The sequence below is a fragment of the Sparus aurata genome, chromosome 4, assembly GCF_900880675.1.
Source record: "Sparus aurata chromosome 4, fSpaAur1.1, whole genome shotgun sequence".
NCBI classification, from domain to species: domain Eukaryota; kingdom Metazoa; phylum Chordata; class Actinopteri; order Spariformes; family Sparidae; genus Sparus; species Sparus aurata.
This window is the reverse complement of record NC_044190.1, coordinates 13975976-13998347: the sequence shown is the minus strand read 5'-3', so window position 1 is coordinate 13998347 and position 22372 is coordinate 13975976. Positions and strand designations below refer to the sequence as shown.

General features: G+C 40.6%; 1 protein-coding gene across 2 annotated transcripts in view; it reads right to left on the bottom strand.

Moving 5' to 3' along the window:
* Nucleotides 1-2036: 2036 nt before the first annotated feature.
* LOC115579851 (plakophilin-3-like) overlaps nt 2037-22372 on the bottom strand; it is a 33941-nt gene continuing 13605 nt past the window's right edge. For both annotated transcript variants that reach the window (XM_030413548.1, XM_030413549.1), the window contains 11 exons: nt 21297-21916; nt 20404-20527; nt 20006-20210; nt 19669-19828; nt 17965-18073; nt 14731-14895; nt 12341-12520; nt 12015-12168; nt 11652-11847; nt 10488-10575; nt 2037-3978 (listed from right to left, as the gene is read on the bottom strand). In XM_030413548.1, the coding sequence (XP_030269408.1) occupies nt 3937-3978; nt 10488-10575; nt 11652-11847; nt 12015-12168; nt 12341-12520; nt 14731-14895; nt 17965-18073; nt 19669-19828; nt 20006-20210; nt 20404-20527; nt 21297-21916 (2043 nt within the window). In that variant the 3' untranslated portion in view covers nt 2037-3936. The remainder of the gene's footprint in view (nt 3979-10487; nt 10576-11651; nt 11848-12014; nt 12169-12340; nt 12521-14730; nt 14896-17964; nt 18074-19668; nt 19829-20005; nt 20211-20403; nt 20528-21296; nt 21917-22372) is intronic.

Sequence of the window (22372 nt, the reverse complement as noted above, 5' to 3'; positions counted from 1 at the left end):
TAAGCACATACACACTCGTGGACTTCTGTTCATATCAGAGTAGCTCTGTGAGGTGTGGGCTTGCACTTGTGGACATAAATATAACACTTATTGTGAAGTTCAGACACACATTTCCCACCCAAATACCTCTGCAGACCAAGTAAAGATCCTCAAGGCTACATCACACCCAATAAATTAAAATAACATTTCTCCAGTTTTGTAATGATAATGCACCCCACTAATGCTGATGCTCCGTATACACAACTAGTCTAAGGAAGGCCAATTTTGATGCTTCTTTAATCAGCAGTTTTCAGCTGTGCTAACATAATTGCACAAGGCTTTTTCAATAATCGATTTGCCTTTTAACATGACAAACTTGGAATAGCTAAAACAATGAGTTACTGGACGACAGGAGTGATGGTTACTGAAAATGTTCTTCTGTACACCTATGTATAAATTAAAACTCAACCATGTTAATAGTTTATTTATAGTAGTTAGTTATTAAAGTTTATAACTTCTGAGCAGTTGTGTAACTACTTTGAAAGTAACTTCAAAGGTAATAAAAATGTAAACATTTTTACACACTGTACGACTGTTTCAATTATTTACTGTCTACATGTACCATCCAATAATTAAGTGATTGCTCTTGGATGTTTACACTGGGTGAAATAGCTCAAAATCGAGAACCTCAGAGACGGCGTTGTGCGATATCCTGGACTGGTCAGTTGCACTGCCACAAGAGGGCAGGAAAGATCCAACTGAGCAGCATCCATCTCATCCACCCTCCAAAACTCTGTGGCCGAGGTCAGGAATGCTCAGGCTGAGGTTTGTTAGATTGGAGGGAAGAGACTAATCCACTGGCTCATCTGTGACCCCTGTGATTACAGTGGATGAAACTTTGAAGCTCCCTGAGGGGAGAGTGGGTCGTAGCCACCGAGGCTTACTCCACAATCAGTACCTGACATTTACCGTATATCTTAGTATCACAGCCAGCCCACTGCTGATTGTATCCCTGCAAAACAGCCTGCTGATAGGTTACTGCTTGTATATATGGTTTCAAACAAAAAGTAGAATTACGTTCACATCAAACTGCCACTTACAGAAAATGACCTGAGAGAAAGGTCAGACATTTTGTATAAAACACTACATTTATCTGACGCCTACACTTAGAACTTCAGCTCTCAGATAGATGTGGTGTAATAAAAAAGTTCACTGTTTGACTGGAGTGTAGGGGGACAGAAGTATGAGGAGGCTGAAAAGGCAAAGGCTCAAATCAAGTACATCACAACTCTTTGTCCATCTTCTGTGGGAAAAAAATGTCCTAGTCCCTTTAAAAAAAAGTTGCTGTCGGATAATTAGTAACAATTCTAATGTTTACCATGATTATTATAATCTTCGTACCTCCATACACACTCAGTTTAAAGCAGCAGTGATTCAATTGGTGGGGGCAGAATAAGCTGTAACACAACACTCTCTGTGGGTGGTGGTGACGATGTGGTGGTGAGTAACAGCAGCATATGACCGGTAAACTAGCTGGCATGTGTGGACTACAAAAATGGACACACAGGTAACAATTCATGAGGGAAAGAAAACACACATTTGAAACAACTGCACAGTCTATAAATAATGATGCTGTTCTCTCTGTCCACATCTCCCGTGTGCAACTTAATAGGTTGATGATCTGTAAACTGAGTGGAAGAGAATGGACCTGAAAGTTGATGAAAATAACTGCACATGGAGATCTTTCTGCCTTATATAACTCATTCTCTTGTTCAAGGGTGGCTGGTCTTTGTGTCAAAGACCCTCGCTCCAGTTTCTCCCAGTGCTGATCCAGAGGCCTTTCATTCCCCAGTCAGGCCCTCCCTTCCTCCATCCTCTATCAGATAAGCTCCAGGTCTGGAGGTTGCTGCGCTCTCCCCCGCACATCCTTCCTGAGAAATCCCCTCGTTTACTCTTGAGTCCTCCACAGTAGTATCCCCTCTGTCATCTGTGCTTTAACTCTGTTTACCCACACTGTCTGTCCTACTGCACTGTTAAGACATTGTGAGGCTTCAGGCTTTAATCATTTTGTCTTTATTTTTGAGCAGATTATTATATAGTACAGAGTAGGAGTATCTGATTTGTCTCTAAAATAACATACTACTTTCTCCACTCTTTGATCATATTCTGCTGAACATACAGTGCATTTTAATGCTCAAGGTTTGATTGTGAGCACCAGATAATATTTTGTTAAGACAGGTCAACTGCACTTTTTGGTTGATTTGTGTTATATTCTGTGCATAGCTTCATACTTCTGAATCTGTGTTTTTTTTTGCTTTATCTTTTATTTTATACATTTAGCACAGCTCTTGACTCGGTTCAAATGGTGAAAGGCTGTCTGGACAGTAATTTGACGTTTTAGTGAAGTATGTTTTTGTGGTTGATGCTCTTTTCTTAAGACTGGCATGGAGGCCTCCCATGCTGTTTTCTCAGTTTCCTTCTTTTATCAAAGTGAAGATTAAATGCTAAAATTTCCCAGGACAGCTACATATAAAAAATAGACAGATAAACAAATGCAATACGAATAAAGTGAATACAAATTGTTTATATCAAAACCTATATTAAATCTGGAGCTGCTACAAACAGCTTCCTATTCGTAGACATATTTCTTGTCCTTCATGATCAACATCTGAAAGAAAAACACGAAATAATTTGCATCTTAACAACACTAAAAACAGCCACACATGCTACTTTGTGAGGCTGTGCCTGCTTACAGTGGTGCTTTGAGCTGTATGCTCAAATTTGGCAGATAAAGTTTACCATGTTTACCATGTTCATCATCTCAGTTTAGCATTTTAGTATGCTAAGATTAGCTAATTAGCACTAAACACAAACACGCATCTGATCATCACCAAAGTCATGGCAGCACTGGGATAATAATTCAGGCCTGGAATCATAACTGACCACGTACAACTTATGTTACTAGAATATCTTTTAGTTTTAATACTACACACAAAAATTGCTTGAAAAGACAAAAACAAAACAGCAACAATTGTCTTCAGTTAAAAGAGTTCAATACTACAGACAGAAGTATTCATATGTATCATTTTTGGGCTGTTAGGTACCTGGCGTTTCCTCAGACCTCTGACTGGACTTGTGTTGCTCCTCATGAAGCTCTGGTAGCTCTGAGTATCTGGAGCTCCTTCCATCTGATGGAAGAGAATATCCAGCCTTGCATTTTCTACATTATTTCTATGTATACACCTCTGTCCTACAAAGAATGATTATTTGTTGATGCCATTTTCTTTTGTTTGTTTTTTAAAAACATATATAGTTGGGAAGGATAACAGTGATAACTACATTCTGAGGGGGCAGTCCATGTTTGTTGTTGTTTCTTAAAAAAAGCTTTTCTTACTTGTAAAAGAAAAACTGTAATTTTGCAGCATTAAGTTGCACTTCCCTGCAGGACTTTCCTGCTTTTAACTTGCTCCCTCTCAGTGCCACCTTTTCAAGCACAGATCATGCCATCAGTTTAAATGAGGCAGAGGAAAGGGGCTGACGGCCTACACATTTTGATCAACTCACATACTTTGGGCCACAATCTAGTTGTGTATCTAGGGAAGGCATCATGTATTAGATATTTGCAACACCAGTCCAAAATAATCTTTGTTAGTGTCAAATAACACTATCAGTCAGATGCAACACACAGACACACACAGACAGCACGTGGTAGTTTGGGGGTGAAGTCCACAGTATGTGAGCACCATTGAGCGCCGGTTGTTACAGCCTTTCTGCTTTAAACTAAGCCAAGTTAAACACAACCACCACAAAGAGGGCAAACTTTAAGTCTATCCATTGGCCCCAGTCCACTTCGCCCCTGTAGGTCCATCACAGTTAATCTGCTCATTAAATCCTTCTTCTGTTCGTCGTCTTCTCCTCACAGCAACCCTGATCCTGAATCACATCACGTGCTGCAGTCTAGATGGTGATATCTGTGAAGTCTCGTCTGGTAAACCCTTTCTGAAACACATTAAAAAAACAAAAAAACAATGCAAATAATTACAAACAATGTCAAGATAAACATGCTTCCCAAAAAGATATGCAGTGTTTGGGCTAAACATTTATACTCAGCTTGTCCTGTCAAGATCGTACCTTACTAACTTCCCAGTTTGACTTACTGTCTTGTATGTGCTTTTCACGTGCACATGAGTTTTTATCAGCTGGAGTCTGTTGAAAACTAGTGATGTAGATAATGTTTAACCAATATTGCTGATGAAAGTCTATCTGATGGATGAGGTAATGTTTTAAAGTTTTTATCCACATTTTAGATGATTATGATAGTGATGTTATGAATGAAAAGCACTGTTCTTTAGTAAACCTATTGATTTTTCTTGGTTTGAACATCATGAGGAACATTTAGAATGATTCAAGTAAACAGCTCAACAGAATATATATCAAAGGTCTAGTTGCTTGAGACATTTTAATGAGAATTGAAAAAATGGTAATATCTGGCTCTATAGCTGATAAATGCTCCACTTTCTTAACCGGCTATTTGTTTACTTGCTGTTAGCTGTTTTGGTGCTCTGTATGTACTACAGAGAGTTTATCAAACTGATGAGCTGTCTGCTGCAGTAAAAGAGGCTGATAGAGTGCAGGGGAAATGTTTCCAGATATTTTGTTTCAGACCAGTTTGTTTGTACTGTGACTGATGAAGACAGCCAGTTGACAGAGTGTTGTGTGAACTGCATGAGATTGGGCTGAGGAGATCACAGCGGGTTATCTATGAAATGTAATAACTTCACCATGGCCACCCAGCAGTCAGATAAACACATCACTTTTGTTTGCTGAGTCAGGTTCACTTTCGCTGTGGCTTGTGTGTGTCTCTGTCTGTGTGTGTCTCTGTCTGTGTGTGTGTGTGGAGGGTAGGAGACAATAAACAGGAGGAACATAACAGTGTTCAGGAACTGCCAAGTCCACCTAACCAAACTCTTCTTTTATTCATCCCAGAAGGCACAAAAGAGACAAACCCAAAATATCTCAGCCAGATTCTTTGCATTCCAGCTGAGAGCAGTCGCTAAGAAACTAAAACACAGCAAGGCCAGATAAGGGCTATGATAGACATAAGTAGAGTATTCAGTAGATGAAGCAGGGATCCTCACAAGATATTGGAGAGAAGGAGTTAGTTAAATCAAGGAATTTAGGTTTGTTACAACTCTATACTTATGTAATTGAATTTTAAAATTTTGTCTTTTATTCTTGTTATTTCCACTTAAAACTACAAACCCCTACAGCAGTTATTACAGGAAGACCATTCAATCTAACATAATCAGTGTGGCATTCCACAGCAGATTGGTAAAACATCCTTCTATAAAAGGAGCTACTTCTCTTGTTCATGCCCAGACTGCTGTAATCCTGTAAGCTGCTCACTTTAGATCTTTATCAACTTCATAAACTTGGACAAACCAACTTGTAGTAGTTTTTTTGTCCGATTTTTCAGTTCACTCCCGAGTTCAAAAATTCCCACTAATTTAGAATCGCCTGTGGACTTAACTTTTTCCTTAACTAAACTGTTCCTTATCAAGCAGAGTTGTGGGGAAAGCAACAATACACTGCAACATCCTTCTCTGGAAGAACAATCCTTCCCAGTTGTATCCTCCCACACTGCCGCACGACCCTGCACTCATTGTTACAACACCTGATTTGTCTGAATACAACCTTTCTGTCGGAGTTCACTCTCACAGCTCCACAGCTCTCATCTACTGTGTGTTGTTTCCCGGCAGCTGTGTTCAGCAAAACTGAAACTTAAAGACACACTGAAAATAAATAAGACATTGCCCAAGTTCTGATCACGTGTGCTTGTTTTTTTATGTACTTTACTGCAAAGTGTTATCTCTTGGTAAATGCCAAACTGTAGTCAAATAAAGATCTCAGACTAAAATTTCAAAGTACTCCTTCATAACAATCTGAACATTGATCTAACTGCTGTTTAACTGTGACTTTAAAAACCTGTTGCACACTACCTACCCAGCACCAAATAACAGACAATGTTAACAACTAGCTGGTGAATATTTAGCTGCTATTTAGCAGGATATGTTTCTCAGAATTTGGTGGAGATCAAAACATGGCTAAAAAAGAGTGTATTGAACTTCATCAGGTGCACACACAAAATGAACGGTTATGTATCTTCTGGATGTGTACATGTTCATTTGTCCTACTAACTTGAAAAATGTGATTATTGAGTTGAGTTCTGTTGACAGCTTGTTGTGCTGCCTCAGAGTGGCTAAAAATCAGTTTATATAATCTCAAATATTGTGAATGAAAAACTGCTGCATCTCTGTCAAATGTGTACCTTATGTTAGGAACCCAATAAAGAACATCTCACTTTCAAGTAGCCCTGACTCCATGACTGTCATCACAGAATATTAAGAGTAAAAACTGCATCACCACTGAGTTCCATATGTGTGCCATGACAGATATTGAGCCAACCCAACCCCAGACAAGAACTTTAGTTACTCTACAGTTCTAATTGCTATCAGCTAGAGAAAATATTTGCATTTGCAGGCTTCCAAGATAAGGCATGACCAGAGGCTAACAAGATACAGGCTTTTAGAACAGAGTGAAGGAGGGAGAAGTGAACCAATAGGAAGAGAGGAGTGGGGGTCATGTGGGTTAACCCCCACCCTCCCACATATGTGTCATCTGGTGCAGATTATCCACACCCACACATTCTGCTCTACATTTTAACTTTAGGCTTGTGTCTTCATAAACATTGTAGCTATGAAAAATACCATATAACAGTGCGATGTTGTTTTGGTTCTGCCTCTTAAATGTAGGCCTGCTCGTCACAGTTTTTAAAGGCCATTAAGTACTGCAAATTGTATTGTCCCACTGCACAATAAGACAATAGTAAATCTGGGGGAGTGATCAGAGTTTTCAATCAGTAATACTGTAATACCCATTTTACAAAACAACCATCATCCAAGGCGAATATGTTCGAAATTACAATATTTGTACTGAAGTCAATATAATAGATCATTATATACACGCAATAGACAACCTTTGTGTTTTAACTTATCATTGTGAAGTACCAACTGCACAGTGTTCTGGCTGCAGAAAAAAAACACCATCCAAGATTAGATTTGTTCTATAAACCCCGCTTTACTTGGTCTGCTGCTGGGCTGAATTTTTTCCCATAAAAACTAAGGTGGAATAATGACACAAAGGAAATGCGTCTGCCCCTGCACAGCCCGAAACAGGAAGAGGCATTGTTTTCACTATTTGCTATTCCCAACTAACGGTGGAACAACTGGAATAACTGCAGAACCACTATGCTTGAGGGAGTGCGCCACTGTTGGGTCTGATCCCACATTGATATGTTTCCCCTTAACACCAAGACGTTTTTGGTAATTAACCTTTAATTGAAAAAATTGTATTTAACAATGTGAAATACAACAAAACCATACCAGGCGTCCTCACCTAATGCTTATAAAGATCTCCACGCAACAATTACAATATACCGAAATGAACAATTTAATACCAATAAAAGAATGACTGCAATTCCTTGATTTTATCTGCCATAGTTTGTCATATTGAGATAGTACCAGCTCTGGCTCAATGCATTCTTCCGACTGATAACTCCATATTGGTTATGTGAACGTGAGTATTGGTCAAATGAGCTTTTGGGCTCTATCTTGCACTCAGCGCAATTGACTTTGTACATTGGCGCTTGTGTAATTCCTATTTTGCATTCAGCGCACATTGGAATTTTCCCTCCGCAGACGCGCGTCCTTAAATTAGGGAATGAATTTGCGCTCCGGGGGCGGTTCAGCGAAAAGAGGAGGCGTGTTCCGGCGCAAACGTTCACTGGTGCTATTTTGCTGTTTCAGAAAACACTTCCGCCACAGACCAGGGAAAACCTAGTCTAAAGTCAGTGGCGCTTATTCAGATGCTATTTTAAGGGCGCATGCTTGGCCATAATGTAGTGTGTGCTCAACCTGCATACACTTTGCTTCTCTCATCTACAAGGAGGCAGTTCCCGATTTTGCAAACCATACAAAAAAAGCTGAAAAGATTTAAACAGAAGAACAAATACGTTTTACCTATGATATGCGACGTGCCCGCCGTAGCCGTGAGGGTCCGGGAGTGGCAATGCGCGATGTGCTCCTGCTGGAGCGGGTGGACGGAGATGGAGTTGGGGAGGAGGAGGAAGGAGGAAGGGGCACAACAGGAGCAGGTGGTGCATTTGGAGACTTGAGGCGATGCACCTGAGAGGCCGCAGCAACATCGCCACCCGGTCAAGACGGGCATTAATACCTTGCCACATCCCGGACAGTGCGGTCCGGTCTGACAATGCTGCCACGGCGTGTAGTGGGTCTGGATCATCTGCACCTTGGTGTTTGCGCTGCTCCCTCCTCAGCTGGCCGTTGCGCACTGCTCGGCCCGTGCGCACTGCTCCCGAGGCCCGGTGCAATGTCGTGGGGATGCCAGCCTTAGAAACAATTGTGGCAATTTCCTCCCACGCCCGTTTAACCAAAGCTAATTTGGATGGATTTCTCCCATCCTCATACAAGGCCACTTCTCGGTCTTTTACAGCCCTGACGAGAACGTCGGTCTCCTCGGCTGTGAACCGCTCCTGGCGTGCGCCTGGCAAATGCGCCATTATAATAGCAATGCGCCATGAAACAAGCGCGCCTGCTCTTAAAGGGAATGTGAGATGACGCTCTGATTGGTTTATTGCACGTTACGCCCAAACCACACCTATGACTGATGTAGCTACTTCAGACCAACCCATTTTAGATTTGCGTCGGGCGCAAGAGTCATTTATCCCGCCGGCATAATAGCAACAGCGCCTGAGATCCGCCCACAAAACTACTTGCGCTTTGCGTTTGATACTTGCGTTTGAGATCGTTAAGATAGAGCCCTTTGTGTCTTTATGTGGTAGTTTCCAGGGCAAGGCCAGCAACTTTTTGGGAGCAGTAATGGGAGGATGATAACGGTTTTATGAGATAGCTTTTCCTTTGAGTGAGATATGTCTACTGTGTATGAATACAGTATAATGCTGATTTTGTCCAGTTAATTTTACAGCTGGATAGAGAGCCACATTGTTCAAAGGTGACTAATACGTGAGTTATACAGATGGGAGCTTTTCATGACATACAACAATATGTTGCCAACATACAACATTAAAGAATAAGTGGATAGTTGGATGAAGACCAATAGCCTGAGCAAAGGGGCTCTAGTGATAAGGGAAAAAGGAAAGGGCTAAGTGGACAGCCCTGTCAAGAGCATCATACCCTAATCTTGGCTGATATAACATCATTGGTGTTTATTATAGCAGATGGGTTCATATATTGATTGAATTAGTTGGAACCTATCTGAAAACATCACTAGACTTCCCAAAATTATTCCCATTCAAATGGGATAATTATTATTATTTTTTTTCCCCAAAGTATTTTTTTGGCCTTTTTATGGTTTTATTGATAGTACAGCTGGAGATATGACGGGAAACAGGGAGAGAGAGAGGGGGAGTGGCATGCAGCAAAGTCGAACCCGGGTCCGCTGCAGAGCCTCAGCACATGGGACTCGCGCTCTACCAACTGAGCTAAACGGCACCCCAAACGGGATTATTTTTTAATGTACGATAATTGTCTTTTAAATAATAAATGAATAGAATTTATGAAAATATAATATATATATATATAATATTATGAAAATATAATATATATTATAAGCATTGTAATGTCTGTTGAAGGATAAATGCTCTAAGATGCAATGATGTTAAAACCCAGATGGTTTTACTCAAGGAGACAGTAAACTATGTTACTGGATTACAAATGAAAGCTAATGTTAAGAAGGACAGAGAGCTCGATTACATGGTGCAATAACAATCACCTGAAACTCAAAATCAACAGAATTAATGCTTTTGGTGGACTACAGTGCTCTAAATATGGATGTTGCTGCAAGGAAGCTACAAATTGTACAATGTGGATGCATCACGCACTTCTTCAACAGCAGCACAGAAGATCTCTACATACAGAATAGATTCAAGGGACACCCAACATTAGTGTCACTACTTCATGATCTGAGCAAATGTGAAATATGGTCACAATCTCCCCTTTGTTGCTGGGTAATGGTGTTAAATAGTGGGCAGAAAAGTGTTTAACAGAGTGTTCTGTTGTCACTTCACCTTTGACCTTTTGGATATCAAATGACATCACTTCATCAGTTATTTTGTCAAAGTTAGTCTATGAATTCTCAAATAATCAAGTGCACTATTAGCTGACATTTTATAGAATAATCAGTCAATTAAAGACAAAAAAATGACTCATTAATCAACAATAGCCCTTATTGTTTTTGTGTTTGTCTTTTGGCTTTAACCGAGATTTTAAGTGCTTGTTATTGCTTATCTATGTGGATCTCTAGGTGGTTCATGGTGACTTGCTATGAATTTGCTGCAGTGTACTGTAAATACAATATCTGAATAATTTTGCATGTCCATTGCTCTTGGAATCAGCAGTAGTGGGTCTCACCAGTTTGTAGTCTCTGTGCAGTTTGCTGTACTGGAACATGTTGCAGAGGACAGTTGAGGCCGCTCTGGCAGCTTTTAAACTCCCCCCGCTAAACCAAGACACAAAGACAGACAGACAAAGACAGACAAAGACAGAAAATAAGGAGGATTAACAAGAGGAAATACCACAGTATAAACAGAGATGAGAAACCCAATTATAAACATATGTACAGTCATAAACAGGAAACATAGGTCAATGAGAGATCACAGTCACGGCATAACTGAAAGATAGGAGGACCTAAAAAATATGTCCCAATTATAAGGACAATGATGAAAAGCACTGTTGCAATAACACAGTTTTTATCGATTTAGCATAGGGATAGCTGCGCATGCAAATGTGGCAGGCAGTAGCAAACTTAGCCGCATTTTTGTTTCTATTTGTTATTTTGTTTTTATTAAACAAAGCATGTATTATCTATGACAGAACACATAGACAAAATCCCCATCAATATAGAAGATGAAGTGCATAGATTGGATTGAGTGCTTATGACATCTAACCATCCTGCCAAACCAAAAAACTTCCCAAGCAGTGTAAGCACCCCAAGAAGGGAAGAGAGCCCGGATAAGAGCTAACTTACCCAGTATTGGACCCTAAGCCTAAAGCTACTCCACTACCCAGCCAACACATGGCTAATTTCTGATTGCAAAAAAATAAAATCAATGAATAACTCGCCAACAGGAAATAAGAAACTCCTGTGCCCACATTTTTGAGAGACCTGGCTACATCACATCATCTCTGTACAAGCTATTGCACATATACTAAAAACATGTGCCAATCAGGTGATTGATATAATTACTTACATTTTAACATCTAACTCTCAACGGAACCTGTTCCCAAGTGCCTCAAGACAGCCACCATTGTCCCTGTACCTAGAAAGTCTGAAGTGTCTAGTCTTAATAACTTAATTTTATCTTATTCTATTTTAATTTGAATATTTGTAGATATGTTGTGTGTATATATGTAGCATGAATGGGCTACAACTTACATTTAATTGTACAACCATGTTTTCTAAAATAACAATAATCCAACTTGGGCCTTTGATTGAACATTATTGCTAAGCAGCTTCGTCTTTCACTGCACAAAATTGATATTATTACAGTATTATTAGAGGCAAGTCAGTTCTACCTGTTATCATGGGATGTCTTGATGGCCATCAGTTTTGGCAGGCCATTGAAGAACAAGATGTCACGGGCTGCCAAGGAACTGCAGGTGACCAGATGATTGAGGGCTCCACAGATGTTGACCACCACCTCACTTGATGGTGTTTTCTGAAGGCCATCGTTGGGCAGCTTAGACACCAGGACTCTAACCATGTTCTTAGCTAAAAAGGACAAAGAGCAAGGATAGTTCTCTTACAGTAAAGTTTTTCAATGAATGCTCTGAACTTTGAAAGCTGCACCTCTTTGTATGACTTAAAATATGATACAACACACAGGGTTTCCTGCCCAAAGAAGACTGGAACAACAGAAATCCCGGTCTGAATCTTACCCATGTGGTCTTTGTTGGAAAAGTGTCTGGTCAGATTTCTCAGCAGGCCAGTCAGAGGCCTCAGCTCCATTTCACTGTTGCTGTCTAAGAGATCCAGCAGGATGGGCAGCATCCTCTCCTGCTCCACCACCACACCACTCAGCACTGATGCCCACTGGTAGAGAGGGGCAGAGATCACATGAGGTATGTTCTCTTGATTGTGTGCTATTGTGGGATTTTCTTGCTCCAGAATTCAATCCCAAAGCAACAAAAAAATAAGTCACAGTTCATTTTGGAACATAAATACGCATGGATAGTTAATTATTCTACGGTGTGTGAGTTCTTACCCTGGCATCTCCTGCAGTGATATTTTGCAGGGCTCCTATGGCAGCCTCGCGACTGGTGGAGTTGCTATCGCTGTTTTGCAAAACAACCTTGTATAGCGCCACTACCTTAGGGTGCCACAACCACTCGGCCCCCTTAGGCTGTCGCGACACCTCAGACAGTATGGAAAGATTCTGGTTGCGCTGCCGTAGAGGAGGTCAAAGAGAGAGAACATTTCAATTTATTTATGTATTTGTAGTTTATATCACTTTTCTGGTATCAGTATTATGTTATGGGGAGTGTGCATCTGTGTGTCCTATACCGAGGTTTTTAAGGTAATGGGGAGAATAGGCAGAATATTTATAACCCATCCGGATGGATTCACCCCTTTCTCTACTTTTTTTTGCCCACTCTTTGTTCTTTCACAGCGAATATGCAGAATACTGGTGTCAGATTCACCCTTCAAAATTCTTAATATTTTCCTCAAACAATGGGTCTCTCTAGCATGAAACCATAAATGTTGCTGGTGAAAAACTCCTCCGTATTCACCCTCCCTGTAACCTGGCTAATAATCTAAGAAATAGAAAACCAGGCCATACATAGTGTAACAGGTCCCTTTCTCCTCACTCCCAGGGTGACTATAGGGACATACATGTAACAGTGGGCCTGATGTTTACTCTCCATTACACTCCATTGCTATTGAAATGAGTAACATGATCTGCTGACTGTTTGTTGTGTTGGAAACTGAGCCTCCCTGTGGACCTGTGGACACTTCTATGGTTTCTATCTGCTAAGCCACTTATTATATGACTATCACTGAGATACCTGAGTGAATTCTGACCTGCTCAATACCAGTGATTTGACGTAAAGCATATTATGCTTATTTTCAGGATCATGCATTCACTGTATTTTGAGTGTTTACTGGAAAGTGTTGAAATGCTTTAATTTGAAAAAGCACATTTTTCTCAAATCTCTATCTACCCTCTGACTAAATACTTTGTTTTAGTGCCTATCTCTGAAAGGCCCGGTCTACTCTGATTAGTTAGCTCTCACAAGCCCTAACCGGTACTGGCCACCTGTTTCTGCCCCGATCTCTGCCTGTGTTTTTGCGAACACAGCTGTGCTAAGGGAGTGGCTGAGGGCGAGACAGTATAGTTGGAACATGACAACTTAACAAAAGTCTTGTTGGCTTGTTTAAAGAGAATTTCTGAATGCGGGCTGTGTGCATTTCGCTGTGGATTTAACTTTTTGATACTTTCACATTATTTACAGCACCCAGACATTATGATAAAAAAGGAAATTGCAGTTTATATATTATGGGACCTTTGAAGCATTTACTAAGATGTATAAGTGGATGTTATTGCCCAAGCACTATTCAGATGGAATGCATTGCATATTGGGGCTTCTCAAGAGATGTCGTTTGGCTAAAAAAGGATGAGAACAAAGTGATAGTGACATACAGCAAAGATAATAAGTGGCTGACACCAGCACATGGCCTCATGCTATGCAGCAGAAATAGCCACAAGCACATGTCAAGTGAATGAGAGCATTGCTGCAAAATACATCACGTAAAGGGATATAATGGGTGTGGCTATGTCAGGGGAGCTGACATAATATCCAACAAGTTTCTGATTATACAAACTCTAGCTCTAACAGCAGACATGCATTTGGTAGAATCTAATAATCAATCTCAGGGAAACTAACATAAATAATAACATAATTTCAGATTTGTCTTTATTTGACTACTCTGCATTAATATCACTCAATATAACCTTTCCTACCAATTTCAATCAAAATCTATGGTTACACGAACTGCCAGTAACTCTATATTTTGTGTTTTAAGACCAAATATTTCGATTATTACAGGCCTTATTAGACTTTTAAATAATTGTTAATGGCTTTTTTGGCCACTTAAGGACTCAAAACAAGCTGTAAACTTTGAACTATTATCACTTATTAAGTTGTAACAGTAACATAATAGAAATTGACACCTATTGACACATCTTGCAGACACAGAGCAATGTTAGCCTTTGATTAGCATGATGTTTCTGTCAGTCAGTCTAGAACTTTATATGTCTGTTCTTCAGTGCTAGGCAGGTAAGTGGGCCTTTACAGCTTTTTCACTGAAAACAGCTCTCTGCTGCTGATGAATTCAAGGTTGATAAAACCACAAGACAATGAAAACAGTATGGGAAAGTTGTGGCCACAAAGTCTAAAGAGACTAAAACACTCTCTCTGTGGGTTTGTCACTTCGAGCGATCTCTTCTCTCACAACACACAGTCATTTGACCCATTAATATGAAAAGCTGAGTAACGCAGCTTTTAAAGATATGTGTGGATATGATTGAATTCGGCAGTGTGCAGGACGCACAGTATTGGGGCACACGATTGAATAACTGGTGATGAATCTTACCTCAGTGTCCTTTTTGCTATAGAGAGTAAAGCAGCCGATGGCCTCACTGTCCTTGATGGCCGAGCCTCTCGTTGGGCCCTCCAGACGTAGTCGCACTGAGGGGGGAAGCTCACTGTATAGCTGGTAGGACAGATTCCTCATCACACACAAGCAATTTTCCAAACCCTATGCATGAAGAAAGACGGAGAGAGAGGAGACAAATAGAGGTGTGAAAAGAGGAGGATGGAAGTGGACAATCCGTAGTGAAAGTGGTAAATAGCTAATTTACCTGAGTGATCTGATGTTAAAAATGTTACTAAGGACATTTCCTCCTGCTTGCACTATTGGTTTGTATACTCAAGCCAACTTGACATCATGAGGAAATTTTTTTATATTGACAAAAAAAAGCAACACAACACATTGCAACACACACACTTGCATCAGGACTAATTTACTATTGCTCAGGGAGGGGTATTCACTGTTTGATCACCGGCAACATTAAAATTTGACCACAGGAAATAGCTTGTTAACAGCAAATAACCTCTGAGAGCAAAACCTGATTTTACAATTTTACTGATGCATAACAACTTAAGTGGTGATAATTAATGTCTTGACTTCAATTCAGCTGACCCCAGAAACAGAAACGCACAAAATAAGCTAATATGCTATTCAACTCAAACAAATAATTAAGCACTTGAAAATATTTAGGATCAACAAATGGAAAAGGAGCATAATTAAACACAGATATTCCTAACTGGGTTTACATTTCCACGCAGTAGTGTGGAACACTGAAAGTCTGTTAACAAAATTGAACCAATCCATGTGGTAGATGGTGAGATATATCCGTGGTTAAAGAAATCTTTTGACCGATTAGGATTAGGATTCATTGCCACGGTACACTGAATGTCTCTATGAAATTTCATGGTAATGAATCTGATAGTTCTTAAGACATTTCACTCTGGACCAAAGCCATTCATCCATAGAAGCTATGCAGCTAACACAATAATTAAAAAGCTTCTCATTTAACCATTTTCAAAACAACAAAACATGAAGAGTCCACCAACGTCTAGTGTAACAAGAGAATATTACTTTTGACAGCGACCAAAAGCTTTGAACTCAATCCTTGTCCTTGTCTTGTCAGAATGGCCAGATATAGGGAAAAGTTGATCTGGTACTTGTACTTAAATCATATCAATCATTCATCAATCTTTAGTGAATACTTACCCAAAAGAGCCCAAACAAATATGTGTGGTATTTGTTTGGTACTTTTCTTCTTCCCTTAGCTAGGTTGTTTGTTTTTAATTTAGTATATGCGCTGAGAATCAATATAAGGATTGAAGCAAAATAATCCAAAAGTGGTTCTGCCAGAAGACTACAGAGGATGGTATTAATGTTGAAAACAACAAGCAGCATTGCTGGTTGAAATTCACCTCACTCAACACCGCAACTTTAAAAACCATACAGCAGATTTTTTTTTTTCACTATTAACATGCCATCCGAATCAGATTTTGATGGAAAGTTTAGATAAAATATAACATCTCCAGAGCTGCCCCCATGTATTTTTAAGTCTTAAAACTGAGGACACCCCCTATGGCCTCCGTCAGGTGCAGAATGGGTTCATGTTGATGTTTAAAACGAGCAGCACAATCATTCATTTTCTTGGTTAAAGTTTCATCCAAGTGGCTGTTAAGTAATGTTGGTCCGTTGCTTCTTGACAGTGCTCCTAACTCAAAGCGATGCCTGTTGAAGTGTGCCAAACCACAATGAGTGAGGAAGAATGTCAGGACAACAGTTTCCCAATGTCATAATGAGCCAGTGAAAGTATGAAGCATTGAGAGATGAAGTATTGAACTGGGTCAGAAGCTGATGTTCCTTAGTGATTAGTGCAATACCAGCGTGACCGCTAGCTGAAGAAAAAACACCCAAATAATTATTAATTCATTTACAATAAATCTCATGAAAAGCCTTTACACCAAAAAAACCTTCTAAGTAGTCAAAGTGTGATAAATGTTTCTCTGTGCCATACTGCTCCACTGTTCACCAAAAACACACTGTTGCACTAGGTGGCATCTTCCCTTCCTTACCATGAACGCACACACTGTAGTTCATTTTGATTTGTGCCACATATACTGTGCCACTTTAAATACTCACTAGAGCTTTAACTGTGTAGTAATCTGCCACTAAATATTTCTTCCTGTTTGTGTAACATATTAATAAAACTACACTGACCGGCTATTTTAGACAGCTTCTGAGCCTTTAGAAAAAATCTTTGATGATGTATTTGTGAGCTTTTTAAGATTCACATCGTCGGTAGAGGACTAGAGATGTCCAGACCTAATCCAACAGAGCAGTCCTTGGGGTGAATCCGGCATATTTTAATGGTTAGTATCAGCTAAAACAGAGCAGGCCAAATTCTAATCCTTTCATAACTGTTCTATGCAATTCTGTCCAGTGCTGCAGCGCTACTTTCCCTTATGAGAGTCAGTCTGTACGGTGTATGCATTCCACTGCATATTCAGGTGAAAATTGAGACTGACTTAGAGTTTGGACACAGAGGTTGTCAAAATACACAGACTCCATAAGCTTCCACATTAGCAAACATTATATCTTTTTTCTCTTTCTTATGACATAGAGCGCTGTCCAAACCACTCACATAGAAGCTTCACATTATTATTCATATTTATTCTCACGTTATCTGTCTAGCTGAATGTGTCATGTCAGTTTCATGAGTTACATTCTCCACTTTTATTCATATCACAATAATTTAAGCAAAACTACTCAATGGTTTTAAGTCAGGACATTTAGTATTTGGATCAAGTAGACTGTGAAATCAAAGTTGTGGGAAATTAAGTAGGTGAAAGCTGTTATTGCAATGTGACACCTACATGGTTGATCAATATGGTAAGTCCAATGGACAGGGTGGGGAGGTCAGAAAGTGCTGACGACACGCTGTTGGTTTTGGTCTTGGTTCAAGGGATATGTTGACAATAATAAAAGTATAGAAAAACCCATGCCTCATTCTCTAACATGGCTTGTTGTTAAATGTCAGAAGATGCTTGGAGTCTTTCATTTAGTGTAATCCTGACTTTTTAGTCTTTTAATTTCCAGCTGTGGTGGTTAGCCCTCATAGCTACTGACATTTTTAAAAGACTGCCAGTGTGGAGTCCTGCAGCCATAATGACCATAGTGATTTTCCAATAATCATTTACAATGTGTGAAAGTGCCACAGGTTATTACAGTGCTGGTCAGAGTTACCTTGTCATCCGGCCTCTCCTCTTGTTGAATGTAGGACACAAGAGAGTCCACCAGGCCTGGCATGTCTCTCATTTTCTGTCTCGTCCTCTCATTTACTGAGCTCAAGTTCCTATGCAACACACAGATTAAGACATTTAAATCAGGACTAACTTGTCAGAACATAATAAAGCTGTCTGTCTAGAAACTTTGATGGCTGAGAGATTTTAGCATAAACTTTATGGAGCTCTCTGAAATCCCCCCAGTAGCAGCCCTACTGCACAGAAAAAACATTGTTTATACACTTGATGATACAGCTAATGCATTTTTTAAATTTGTGTCAGCCTGAATTCAAGCAGCAGCAACCAGATGATAATGATAATAGGGTCGACATCTTAGCAGTTCGGCATGAGGTGAACACTGTCCGTCAAAGTTTACTGGTTGTGAGCAACCATCAATGATGTACACACAGAGTGCACCTCTCCTTGTTCTGCTGTAGCTGTAGTTCTGTGCTAAACATGGCCCACTCATTAAGTGCAACAGCTTGATTCAGAATGTGGTGGAGACAGGTCTCTGTGAAGTTGAAGGCATGGCAGTTTCTGGTTTCACGACTATTAGTCAGCCTGAGTGCCATTTATCCTACGACTTGACATTGGCTAGGAACATGTTAGTTTCTTTCATGGTTGTTTCACTTAATAATCCTTTTTAGCCATGTAAGCAGCAGGTTTATTGACATGATGATGTCAGCTGGCCATTTCGGATCTTTGGTCCAGACTGAATTATGTCAACAAATACTGGATGGATTGCTATGAAATTCTATAGCAACACTATAATTCTTAAGACTTTGGTTATCCCTGACGTTACCTCTTTTGCCACCAGCAGGTTGATATTTTGGTTCTGATGACATCTCTCCATAACTATTGGATGGGTTGTACAGAGATTGATGTTCCCCTCAGGATGAACTGAAATATGTTTAAACTTAAGCCATCATCAGATCAAACGTTTTATTTGCCTGATACTTTAGTTTAAGGCAAGGGTGCCCAGACATTTTCCCTTGGAGGGCCCAAACTGAAAATGGAAGGTGGGCTACAAGTCAAAAGCAAACACCTACTGTATTGTACTTTATGATACCATATGGTACTAGGATGACAAGTTATTTCTATATACATTTTTCCCAGCAGACATTGTGACCTGGACTAGTAGGTAAACACAGGTGTTACCCATCATGTTAATCAAGGCTCCATACCGAAAGAGTACAGAACCTTGGTTTATATGAATAGTAACACCTGTTTATCTGCCATATCATATCAAAATGGCTGCAGTGACAAAAGTCTGTTGACTTCTTGCGCAAAGTGTAATTCAGCCTGTCATGCTCATATTATGTAAACTGAAAAAACTAGGGGACTACATATTTAAAGCGCCTCTGCTTTATATTTAAAGTTGCTGTAAGTGGTAATGTTTTAATAAAATAAGTGTTAAATAGTTAAAGGTTGAATATGAATATGAAATGAAATGAATATTATAGAGTGTTTGCTCGTAAACTCATGTCTCTCCTCCCCCTGCTCATGCAATAAAGGAGAAAAGAAATCTTCTGGTATCCCTGCCCACTTTATCTGTACTCATCAGCAAGTAGTCTTTTGGTATGATGACACTGTTTAACCCACTGAACATTAAAATGCTTATGAACATAAAAACCAATGCTAGGAAGTACACAATGGGTTGACTCACCTGAGGCAGCCAGTTGTGTTGAGGAAGATATCTTTCTCAGGCGGGCTGAGTGGAAGGCTGCCACACAGAGGAATCAACACTTTATCTGTCAACTCTGGTAAAGCTTCTTTGGACAGCTTCTCCTTCAGGTGGTCTCTGGAGGACAGGTTCCACAGGACACCTGCAGCCATGATAGGATTTTATTTTGGTGTCTGATTAACTGACTTCTTCAAACCAGTGATACACAAAATGAAAATGATTGAGACCAACTGGATAATGTGATTGAATAATGGCCTGGGGAATATCGATGCATGGTGGAGCTCATGGGCAGGGTTCAAACCAATCTGAAAGCAGAAACCTGTGATGGTCTTTCGAAGCTCCTCATCGGGTTGGCTCAGGATGCTGACGAGATGCATCACTCCACCGGCATCCACCAGCGCCACTTTGTTGTCAGAGTTCTCATAGATGAGGTTCCGCGTGGCACCGGTGGCATAGCGCTGCACTGCTTGGTTGTCACTGGAAAACAGCTGAACCAGAGCTGGAACGCCATGCAGGACACGAATCTGAAGAGAGAGGACCAGGAAGAACACACATCATATCCTGTAAATACATACACCATCACAGGAAGTGCTGGTGATGAATGAATGGAAGACTAGATGAAAAACAAATGGACAATAAAATATATAAATAGATAGTAACAAACAGGAAACAAGGGAAATATAACCAAAAACATAATCAAGAGCAGGCTGCTGTCACCTGGTTTTTGGCATCATCGCTGTGATAACACTGGTGTTGTATGTATGCAGCTCCCAGAACTTGCAAGGCAACATCTGACTCAGAGAGATATCTGACAGCTGTGGGCATGTCCAGACCTTGCATCCTACTCTCACACACACACACACACACACACACACACACACACACACACACACACACACACACACACACACATAGTAGTACAAGTATTTTAATTATTCATTCATCCAGTGATTATTTATTTCCCTTTATCATCGATTATCTTTGTTTATAAAACATCAAATATTTGCCACACTTGTCCCTGGAGCTGATCCCAGATGACACTGGGCAACAGTACTAACCAATGAACTTGAACAGTACTTGAGTAAAATTCTAAGGGTGCCCTCACACTTGGTTCAGTTGTTCAACACACTGCGAAAAGCATGATTGTCCCTCCTCCCCAGTCCTCCCGCTGGCCCCAACTGGGCCTGAGCATGGTGACCTCTTGTACATACATGTCCATGTGTCGAAGCACACCTCTTCCACCCATGTGACTTTGGGGTCAAACGTGATTGGGAACGGTACAGATTGCCTAGTGTGAGTGCGCCCTTAAAGTATCTTATATTAAATGCGATCAAGTACCAAAAGTCATTTCTGTCAATAAATAGAATAAACACTCAAATATCCAAAGTACAGATGAAAGTAAATTATATCTTTGACTCTGATGCAGCAGGCAATCTACAAACAATATTGTAGTGGTCAGTATTTGAGTAAATGTAATTAGTTACTTCCCATCACTGCTGGCAACATACACCCCACAAGTAATTCAACTGATAAAGCTACAAATGAAGCTGAACTGGCTAGCTGTAGCCAAGATGTTGTAGCCAGGAGAATGAATGAAGAACATGTCTCACTCTTCCAGTGGGTCGTTGCTATGTATCGATGCTCCATCCAAGATATCCACCCCTTTCCCAACGCTCCTCACACTGCGGAGAGAGGCGGCCCGGTGAATAGGGACTTGGTACTGCCCTGTTCCCATGACATGACTTGCCCTGGACACATGTTGCTGCCACTGTCTCCCCCAGCCATCTCCTGCCATGGGGACCCCTCTTCCAGTCCCCACCCAGCCCTCCTGACCCAATGTTGAGCCCTGCTGCTGGTAGTGCTGCTGTCGGTTGGTAATACGGCTGATGGTGCGGTGAGAAGGGCCTTTGTAGGTGTACTGATATGGAAGCTCCTCCTCCTGCCAGTGGCTCCTGTCCTGGGCCAGTGTCCCACTGAGGCTGCGCCTTAGGGTGCCGGGGGGAGGCACAGTGATTGGGAAGGAAGCCTTCTCTTGAGGAACAAACACACTGATAGGAAATGCCTCCTGGTCTGCCTGGCACAGTGACTTAGTGCGTCTGCTTCTGCTGTGTGACTGGGAGGTGTGGAAGCTGCTCTGGACTGTGCTGGCTTCTTTATGCCTCACCCTGGAAGTGCTCTCCACAGCGGAGCGAGAGGAGAACCCAGAGGAGTGAAGGGGTGCTGTGGGCACCTGCAGGGTGGGGGTTTAAAAAAAGGTTAGCTGACACTCTGCAGCAGGTGGAGAAAATTTATCTTTTTGCTAGATTTCTGATACAGAAATTTTCACAGACAAACTTTCATATCTTTGTTAGCAGTGCAAAAAGTTGTTATAGAAAAGCTCTTACAGCTATGGCATGGACAAAAAAAAGTATCACTATTGTCTTCTTTCTTCTTTAATACTTTCACAAGAAAAAGTATCTACTGCTAGTAAATCTGTCCTGGGCAGCTGGACGTTGGTGTAGGATCTTCTTATTCTCACATTAAATAAAGCAAGCTTACTGTAAGCTACAGGAAACTCACTGCTGCTTTGAATTGTTAGACTGGCCAGTTAAAAACAACAGACAAACTTCCTGTTTATATTTTTTCTACATTGTTCTCAATTTGGTCTGAAGAATTTTCCTTCTCACTGACACAAAGCCAATCAGAC